This window comes from Panulirus ornatus, chromosome 14, assembly GCF_036320965.1.
Source record: "Panulirus ornatus isolate Po-2019 chromosome 14, ASM3632096v1, whole genome shotgun sequence".
NCBI lineage: Eukaryota > Metazoa > Arthropoda > Malacostraca > Decapoda > Palinuridae > Panulirus > Panulirus ornatus.
This window is the reverse complement of record NC_092237.1, coordinates 53,767,125-53,777,753: the sequence shown is the minus strand read 5'-3', so window position 1 is coordinate 53,777,753 and position 10,629 is coordinate 53,767,125. Positions and strand designations below refer to the sequence as shown.

Sequence of the window (10,629 nt, the reverse complement as noted above, 5' to 3'; positions counted from 1 at the left end):
TCCACGTGTATCATTTTTTCCCTCTAGACGGGTGATGTTGCGTGAAACAGCTATTCGCCTTAGTTTCCATGTTACAAATTACACTATTTTTTTTTCACTGATTTGTTGATATACAAATAAATAACCTAGTTTAGATATCCTGTCCTTTTATTACCCTCTACTGGTGGATCTGATGACTCGTTATGTTTCGAAAATAAATCAATCGTACATGATATTTGTGGTAGATACACAGGTCTTCAAGCCTGTACCAGAATGTAACTACGCTTTTTACATAACTTTAGATTTATATTTTGTTGTTTAATCATTCCCTATTGCTCGCAGTCTTGCTGACCATTGAACAAAGCGTAACTAAGACAATAACATCAACGACACTATGCATAAGGATCCCTCTGCAGGATTTTAATCTTGGACCAGCTGAACTTATCCACGCGTATACAGTTGTATTTTTCACTACTGTATGCATGTTTCTCAGAATTAAAAGAAAATACAAATCGCAAACGGCGCCGAATTTAGACCTGTAGAGGCCCACAGGCAACTGAGACGGTAAAGGGGGTCTAAGCTCACATCATGAAGAATTAGTTTTTTTATGCAAATTGTATTTTGTAAATGTCTCATTTGGAATCATTCACATAACAGTAATGATACTGGCAAAGGCTTGATATATATTGACCTTTGACTAGTGACCTTGTTTTCGATGCTGATGCTGAAACGCCCCCCATCAGAACCCAACCGGATGATCCTTTTTCACATCCAAGATTTGTTTCAAGTCTGTCTACCGGTGTACAGTAATGTGTCCCAGCCACACTTTGCTGGGTCATATCTATATTAACCATACTCTCTTATCAAAGAGACCGCTTACCTTGACCCATGATTAAACATTTCATTTTTAATGATAATTAGAAAAGTCACGTCTACAAACAACCAGTTTTGGAGTAAGCCTAGCCTAAGGACACTAAAGGCCGCATAAAACCATTCTTGGGACTGAATGCGGCCCGGGAGTTGGGAACTCCTGTAAACTAATCTACTCGATTCACTTACTTGTTCATCTGCAGAATTATGAGAAATGGCTGCAACTGATGTACTCCAGAAGCTCAGACTCGACATCAATCAATAGGGTATGAGCCACACCAGACGTCTTTTGTATCTTTATCAATGTGGTCCATAAGTAACCATGTGTAGGCGATCGTTAAAACTGGAACTGAAAACAAATAAGGGAACTCAGATCCAGAGTTGTGGGCGAGTGGCTGAAATATAAATGATATATAATGATCATAATGCAAATTTCAAATGCATGCGGTGCTATTTAGTACATATCATGATCAGTAGAAAAACCATAAATCATTCTATGATTACCTCTATTCCAGCTCTTCATACACTTCCATCAATTGGTCTGAAGTAAATATCCTCTCTACACCCCCTCAAGTATGGAAATGTAGATGTGAACATCTGTGAACAAATGAGCACCACGAACACTTCATAAGTGAGATCAAGTTCCTCTCTTTTGAAATGAGATGCGCTTTAACACTGAGGCTATACAAAAGATATATCTTGGGAAAACTATGTAATTTGCTGTAAGTGATTCATTCGTTCTTAAAGAATAAGACAAACTGTTGTCTACCAACACTGCTTATCTAATGTTGGCAATTTGGCGTGATACTATACTACAAGCTTAGTGACACTGCAATTTTAGAACACTGTGAAATAAATCAATCTTTTTACTAGAACTCTTTTATCCCAAATGATTGTTACTCACCTACGCACCTACTACCCGTCACTCACACCACACCACCACGCACTCATTCTCGTCCAAGCCTATCACTCATCAGTCTTGCATCCGTAATCCATTTTTTCTCTCGCTAATAGTGTTGGTGGATTGCATAAGTGACAAAGAGCCAGGCTGCACAAGCCCTACTTTTTTTAGAGCTGGATATGAATAAACCAATTTACGTATATCACACAGATGAGTAAAATAAATGCTATTATAAAACAAAGCAGTAAAAATAAGCTGATAAACGCAGATAATACTACAATAAATGTCACGATTAAACGATGTACGCATATACGTATTCAGAAGCAACGGAAACAAGTAGAACAAGGCCCTGAGTATTCATATATGAGCCAACAATTGTATTAGTCATAAATCAGTCGATAAGGAGTGAAGTGTTGGTAAATGTTAGGGACCACTCTCTGTTGGAGTTTAGGATTCTCAAAAACAAATCAACTTGCCAAGAGATGTTGTGGAAATTGTCAAAGGAAACTGAAAATTAAGGAATACATCTACTTGATAATGAAAGGAAGAACAAACGAAAAATCAAATCATCCATAAACATATTTGGTTCAAAAGTATCTTATTCTTTTCAAACTTGGCGCGGTAGCCAAGTCCGGGTGGCACCCTGGCGGCGAATAGTGGCGCTTGTTTTGGTTTCTGGCATTTTGCATCATGGCGGACGTATTGGACATCGAAAACGCTGAAGAATTTGAAGTTGATGAAGATGGTGACCGTAAGTGACAGATTATCACACTATAAGGCATATAGGTGACGTGAGGGAGGATTCGTGGATCATATAAGGATAGAATTACAGTTGCTTTTGGAATCCTTTACTGGAGGGGCCCTTGTATAAATAGGCCCGGCATGAATTGCCATATGTAGACATTCAGTAAATGTGATAACCATTTCTGTTTCAGAATTCGTTGTTACGATATGAATCATTCCTCTTCTGAGTCTTACACCGCAGAAAATCCTTAAAAATCGTTCGAAGATTGGGTAGAAACTCGCAAATATGTTACAGCTAGAAGTGAAAGTGCCGATTGCAATCCTTATTTTTTACGTTAACAGCCCTGGGTTAAATGGATAAGAGGCCTTAGCACTTTTGCCGCCAGTCGTGACAGTTAGCAAAGTCTCAATAGATACAGGCGAATGTGGAAATGGAGCAATTTAGGCCAATGCTCACCTTAACCCTACCTAACCATAAAGTAAATTAGCATAAGTTCAGTTAAGCTCCGCATCGCTATTTGGGCTGGATGTTAAATGACTGGGAAAATGATTGCTAATGTTTCCAAATACAAAGATACTTTTTATAAATGATACATGTTAACGAAAGTGGTACAATTGGAATCTTTACATTTTGTAGATTTAGAATTGTGGATGGGATTTTAGGTGTAATCTTGTGAAAATGATTGTTAAGTAACTCTTAGCCCCTACCCGAGGTTAGATTAGGTTTTCATAGGTCCTGTTGATTGTTGGGTGGGGTCAGATGTGTATAAAGATATAGATATGGAATTATAGCCTAAATAAATCTTCCTCACAGGATCGAATTCTAATATTTCCATAGACTCTTGGAGCCCACTGTTTACCTATGAGAATAATTAACCCATTCTCATAACCCTACCATTAATGATTCATTGAATATTGAAGAATGATTTGTAATAGTGAGAATTGATAATCTCGCCTTTCATTAACATTGAATCATTATAATCATAAAACATGGCTGCTTTCATAAACTTTTTTTCCACTTTGAAACTAGTTTCGGGAAATACGTACTCAGGTTTAAGGTTCCTTATATAGTTTCTTGTGATTACAGATTCATGTTGAGGACTTAGCATATCTTTTATACTGAATGATATCAACTAAGACGATATTTGTATATCAAGAAAAAGCTTGGGAGTAGTGTAAAAGTAGGTAATGCACTTGTAAAGAATCAATAAAACCTTAGATTCTCACCTAACATCCTTAACAGTCAAGATTTATCATGATGTTTATTTTTTTTTTATTGTTATACATAACCAGTTTCCCGTGTCAACAATTTAGTTTATTTTTTTTTATTGTTATACATAACCAGTTTCCCATGTCAGCAATTTAGTGCCAAGAAACAGACGAAGAATGTCCCATCCACTCATATACACATACATATACGTAAACGCCCACATACGCACATATACATACTTATACATATCAACATATACATACACGTGTACATATTCATACTTGCTTGCCTTCATCCATTCCCATCGCTACCTCACCCCACAGGAGAATAGCATCACTATCCCATGCTTCTGTGGGGTAGCATCAGGAATACAGACAATTATTATCATTATAGTATACCAGTCAAACCCATGATTGCATGCTGGTACTATACAAATGGCCCTGGGTGTGAACAAATGGCTGACACAGTGAGTGTTCATTTAAACCTTAGCATAATTTAGATGAATTTGACGAGGTACTTTATTTTCTGTCATTTTGGCTACTATGTGAGATTTTTTCATTATGTTTTTAACCTACTTTTTCATTAGTCATTTCTACATTTTCTCTTATATGTAACCCTCACTTCCATCATCTTATTTGGTATTGCTAAGGAAATAGCTTAAGTGCTTAAAGTCTTGCTTGACACCTCTTATTACTGTCTTAAATACTACACCAGCTGTTGGACTATAACATATCTTCATTGTTGCAAAGGATTCATGTATTGTTTTCCTGTGTTTACAGAAGGTTTGGTTAAGCTCAAAGAAAGAGCAAAAAAACGTAAGGGTCGTGGATTTGGGGGTGAAGATCGGTCTGACCGTCAAGACATCCTGTATGAGGGAATGGATGTAGATGATGCTGATGCTGAACCTGGACCACAGAGATGTTAGTAATTCTCCTTGTGTTTGAAAGTCATGGGTGTTTGTAGCTTGTTACGGATAATTCTAACTAAATTTGTACTCATTGACCAAAGTGCAACATGATACATTTTTATTTTGTATAGCTTTTTGTACATTATTTTGTTGCATCATCCATTTCACATATCCTAAGACATTTTACTAGTTATGCCATATACCCCTTAGTTGACTGACAAGAGAATTTTTACCGCAGCGGTAGAGGGTTGGATTCTTTTTGTTACGGGTGTCCATGAAGAAGCACAAGAAGATGATATTCATGACAGATTTTCTGAATATGGTGAGATCAAGAATATTCATCTGAATCTAGATCGGAGAACAGGATTCTTAAAGGTAAGTGGATTTTGAATATAGTATCCAAGGGAAATCTTTAAGAATTTGTATTTTAGTAAAGAATAGTACAAGAAATGGAGCTTCATGATTGTAGAACTCCTTCCCTGAACTGTGCAAAATAGATAATTACTCATACACACACACACACACACACATACGGTTTCTCATGGAGGCAAGTTGTTCAAATGTATATAAGAAAATTTCCAGGGCAAGCATGTTTCTGAGAATATTAGTCAGAGAGGCAAGACATAATTATTAGTTGGTCTTATAGTCACCCCAAATTCCAGTGGAAATTAGAATATCATGCATAATGTAGCTGTTGACAAAAGTGATAATGTAATGATTGAAGTCAGTTTTGTAGTAAATGAGGAAGTAAAAGGAATAGAAATGGAATCAGACACAAAGAAGAGATGAAGTAATGTAAACTACACAGAACTAAACATTTTTTTTTTTGGACATATTGGAAAATGGAGTTTTTTTTGACAATCCAGTACTTCCAAGGTATAAGGGAGCAGAAAATGAGTACAGGAGGATAGGAATAGAACAGTGAAACTTTGGAAAGGATATAGTGGAGAGAGCAGGTGATAATCCAAAACTTACCAACAGTTCTTTAGAAATAAATTGTAAGCTAAAGAGCAGTTAACCAATGCCAGGGATTTAAAGGAAGAGTTCTTGAGGATAATGTAAAGATATGTGAGGAACTAGATAACGTTCAAAACTGTTCATGGTGAAAGGCACTACAGCCCCAGCACTAGTAATGTGGAATGAGCAGGTGTTTAAAAGCACAGAAATAACAAGAAAAGACAGAACATAAAAGGGCCTTGACCCTTTGGAAGTTCATTCTGATAGAATTTCTTCGTATGTGCTTAAAAAGTGGAGAGATACACTCGACAAGCCACTTGAAATGTTCAGTTTGGTCACCCAAACTAACATGTGATCTCTTTCCAGGGTTATGCACTTGTAGAATTTGAGACATTCAAGGAAGCTCAAGCAGCTCTAGATGGGCTCAATGGTGCAGTCATTCTTGGACAGACAATCTCAGTGGATTGGTGCTTTGTTAAAGGACCTAGAAAGTAAGTGCTTCACCAGGGAGTTTTATTTCTCTCATTTATTAAATGGAATTTCATATTAAGAAAAATCTATTTTTTAGCAATTCCTTTTTTTCCTTCTTTTAACAATAATTGAACTAAAAGCTTTTCATAGACTTTAAGGGCATCCCTCCTCTCCTGGCAGCATGTGGGATTGGGGCTAGGGACTCAAGTTCCACATAATCAACTTTGAAAAAATTTGCAGGTTTTACATTTTATCCTCCCTACTCCTCTCACTTGTAAATAGGAGTTAAATGTAATAGAATATTTTTTGTTTAGTGTTCTCTTGTATGTAGGTAGAATGGGTTAAGTTGGTGGAATGGAAACATTATTATGTTTATTTGCTGTACAGTGGTAATTTTTTTATTGTTGTCTGTGCCACAATTTTGACTTTTATATTTTCTTCAGGAGCAGAAAGGACAGGCGGCGACGATGAACAACTAAAGTTTTTTGCTAACTGTGAAGTGAATGTTGAGGTGGCTGAACTTTATGATTTGTATTTATACAAGTATCATAGTTAATGTATGATTTGTATTTATACAAATATCATAGTTAATGTATGTATTAAATATCCCTAATGAACCATTTTTAAACAAATACATTTGCACCAATTAATGTACCTTTTTTAGATTTGTAAAAAAGAAATCTGTTGTTTCAAGATGAAATTTTCATGTAATATTTTGTACAAGTACAGGCACGGAAATTAAAGACAGGAATTGCCTATTTAACTGAAAACAAATGTACATTTCCATGGGACCTGGTTCTTTATTAAATAAAGAAGTTTCATTACGAAGTGTAATTTCATTGATCATTAATTTTGATTTTACTATTGTACTGCTTGTTCTTGAGGAATATTGGTTTTCCTGTGACATAACAGAAATTGTGATGTCATGTGTAATTTTGATATTACTGATAAGCCTTTGTGTTAATTATTTCACCACTCTTTAAGAAATGATTCTAAAATCCTTTCCATGTGGCTGCTTTGTGCACAGTTTATCTTTCATGAGTTTCACTACATCCTCTCTTCATAAACCACCTGCCATGACTTCTTATTTTGCATACCTCTACATTTAAAACATCCCACACCTGCCACCCTATCATCGACCATGTTTGAATTCGGCAACCTTTCGAAATACATCTTCAGTCCACCTCTTCTTCAATCTCTATAATACATAATATGTTGCTGCGTGGGTAGCACAGAAATGATGAGCTATCCCCACAGCACTCTGATGGTTACTGATCAACTGATATGTAAAAATATGGGTTAAGGATGAAGAAACATCATCTGAGTTGTCATGACTCTTCTTCATGACTCACAGCTCTGCTATTTATCTTGCCCAGCCATATACAGCACACTGACTTATGGAACCATCTTATACTGTACAGGACACATCAGCAGTCAACTGATTAAACACCTCAGCATCCCCTTCATAGACAGCACTGCAAGCACGAGAAAGATCACAGTCATTTACAACATAATTTGTAATCCATAACAGTAAAACAAAAACAGTATATCCACAACATACATATCACTCCTTACCATATGCCCCTAATATAAAATCCCCAGCTATAAAACCCATCCAACATGCACAACACCTACTTGTGTGTGAATTTTAGTGCCCACTGTCCTACATGGCTCAGCAACACTTGCATCCAAGATTGCAGAGAACCCTTGAACCAACTAGAGCCCTTCAACATCCCCTACTTATGCAACTAAATGATGGCTCTCAACCCACAACAACCAACTCTACACAAGGATCACTTGGAGCACAGTATATGAACTATCCTCAAGCCAGTTGCCAACTGCAATAAGGTTTCAGCAAACCCAGCCTACCCACACAATCACCAAAGAAACATATAAAGTATGGGAAAACAGTCTAGCCAGCAATACATGGTGCCTAGTAACGAATCTTCAAAATTTCATCCTAGATAACTTTCCATCTCCTATCATGCAATTTCACACTTCATCCGTACCACCAGCCAATCCAGCAAAGAGCAGACAACAGAAGGGCTTCTCCTTTCAAGTCATGGACCTCATAGCGATAAGAAATTGACAAAACCACTCTTCAAGGAAGAGATCATAAGCAGTATCATCACTTATATTATAACTGGAAAACATATGACAAACTGGCATGCATTCCTTAATTGTATGAACCACAAAACCACAGCAACCAATTCTGGAGAGCTGTAAAGAAAATCTACACATTCCATCCTGCACAAATGAAAACTTAAACATAATAATTTGACACTACTGAAAAGATGGCCACAAACCATCCACAGACATTACTGAAAAGTTAGCAACAAACCAACCACAATCCTTGAAACAGTTTTGAAAACTATACAAACTTTACCCCCAAAACAACTGCTTCCCCACCCATCACTGATCCATAACAATCAAGCAAGGTGTCTCACACACACACACAGCATAATTTAGTCCTAAGCACCCCATATATGCTGCAAATAGGCCAGAGATTCCACACAACACTTCCTGGATCACTTAACCAACAAAAAGCCTCATTCTGCACAGTACTAGTGACAACAGATAAACCAGTATTTGACAATATTACCAGATTCCCCCACTAGATAACTCTTTCCAGACTTCCTCACACTAAAGATACTTAAAACCACCCTCTACAAACCTGGCAAAGTGGTTAATTAATTTCATAACCTGCTTAAGAACTAGTCATTCTCAAGGGCTCCACCCCTAACATGATGAATTCTTACTTACTGAGTTTCCAGGGAGCAGCAGTTCTTTCTCCAACCCTCTTCAGTTTCTCTGCACATAACTAACCAATACCCAAGCAACAAATATTAAAGATCAATTTGCACAATTAGAGCAACTCCAAATTGACTAGGTATAATGTAGGACACACACATGACATTTACTCTCCACACCACAGACACCAATACAAAGTCATAAACAGACTAAACATCCTCAAAACACACTGACACCAGCATCAAAGAAGGAACAGAATAAATCAAAGTCAAAAAGAATAATCTAACCTATCCTATCATCATTTGACCAATACCGATAACTTCAGCAGTGTAGCCTCGATAACTGACTATTTTCTCGATATTTTATGCCATCTAACCTTCAAAATAGTATTCATTCAGAGAGGAACATAATATGGAAAAAGGTTAATCAGAGGCTGACAGTCAGAGTATATCAAGCCATATTCGGGAAGATATTATTGAGAAGTTAACTCAGCGATGTAACTGGGGACAGCGATACAGATGCCATGTTAGCAAGTATTGATAAGCATAAATCAATCAAATCTATGTTAAGTAAGTACAATACAACATTGGTTTCATTAGCTCCGTTATAACTAATTAGTAAGTTTCCAGAACACAGAGTGAAATTGACCAGCATACGGAAAAGCCTTGGATTTGAATCGGCAGTCTTAAAATTGGCCTTGGGTCTTGACAAGTAATCATGTAATTCAGCTTTAAATAATCATGCAATTCAATTTTAAGAAAACACAGGAGGAAGAGAGATGAAAAGGAAAATATGAATAGGAAAAAGTTATAAAATTACACGTTGCGAAACCAATACAGATTGAACTAAACTTATAAACCCGTTAGACCATACTTGGCTGAACCTTAACCAAATGAATTTTTTAGATAAAGTATTTAGATGGTAAGAAATTGATCCTGAACATGTAGTTATTAATCCCAGAAAATTCCGTTTCCTTTTTTTTGATGAGATTGGAGAGATCTTGTTTGTGTAGTAAGCGACTTAGTCTCCATACTGTAAACACGCTTAAACCCATAATGGCATGTTTTGAAGAAGATCTTTTTGATTTCGTAGAGGACGATGTCGATAAGCAGATTGAAACTTTGCCAGAAATAGATGCAGTTGATGAAGATGTTGATAAGAGGTAATCCTTATTTTAGACTGTAAAGTATGTGCAGTGATGGCATCATGTGTACGAACTTCGTGTGTCACGTTGTTGAAGTTTCCAGGCTAGTATTTTTGTAGATTGTGAGAACGGGATTCCGACATAGATATTACCACTGTTTTTGCTCTAAACACATAGCTGATTACACATTGTACTGTGAAATAACAGAAGAGCTCCGCCAGCTTATGGTGAAGTACCAGTTTGTGGGCTCCATTGAAAGTGTATGAATTTAAAATAAACCTATATCAGTGGACTTCTTACACTCAGATAAAGTGATTTAGAGTGATGTTACGGTATATGACTTTGAATGTCATGTAATGAATTAGTTCTGTTGGGGAAAGTTATGATCCGGTATTCCAAAACTGAATATCACCAAAATTCAAGAGGATTGCATTTGATTTGGTGAAATATACCTGTCATACTATAGAACACCTAAATGAGTAACATGATAAATGTTGATATCAACATTTTATCGCTTTTATGTGTTTATGAATTTCTTTTGAGACATCTCACTCTGTGATGTGATATTATCCTTTCTGGCACCAAAATTTGGGTGCTTTTCAAGTAAAGTGAAAAACAATATATAGTGCAAAAGAACATCATACAAGAAAAATTGAACAACTGAGAAGCAAGTGATATAGGACTCTCAAGTTCCA

General features: G+C 36.5%; 2 protein-coding genes across 2 annotated transcripts in view; both read left to right on the top strand.

Annotated features, from left to right (window-relative positions):
* The first annotated feature begins 2,350 nt into the window (after window positions 1-2,350).
* On the top strand, window positions 2,351-6,867 carry tsu (40S ribosomal protein S12 homolog tsunagi). The gene is made up of 5 exons (XM_071669975.1): window positions 2,351-2,501; window positions 4,484-4,624; window positions 4,850-4,986; window positions 5,935-6,059; window positions 6,483-6,867. Exons 1-5 carry the CDS (start codon window positions 2,441-2,443, stop codon window positions 6,508-6,510), a joined length of 492 nt encoding a protein of 163 aa, XP_071526076.1. The 5' UTR covers window positions 2,351-2,440; the 3' UTR covers window positions 6,511-6,867.
* A 2,939-nt stretch (window positions 6,868-9,806) lies between these two features.
* The window catches only part of Mtr4 (exosome RNA helicase Mtr4), a 36,026-nt gene continuing 35,203 nt past the window's right edge, over window positions 9,807-10,629 (top strand). The window contains exon 1 of the mRNA XM_071669970.1: window positions 9,807-9,952. Within this exon, the coding sequence (XP_071526071.1) occupies window positions 9,846-9,952 (107 nt within the window). The 5' untranslated portion in view covers window positions 9,807-9,845. The remainder of the gene's footprint in view (window positions 9,953-10,629) is intronic.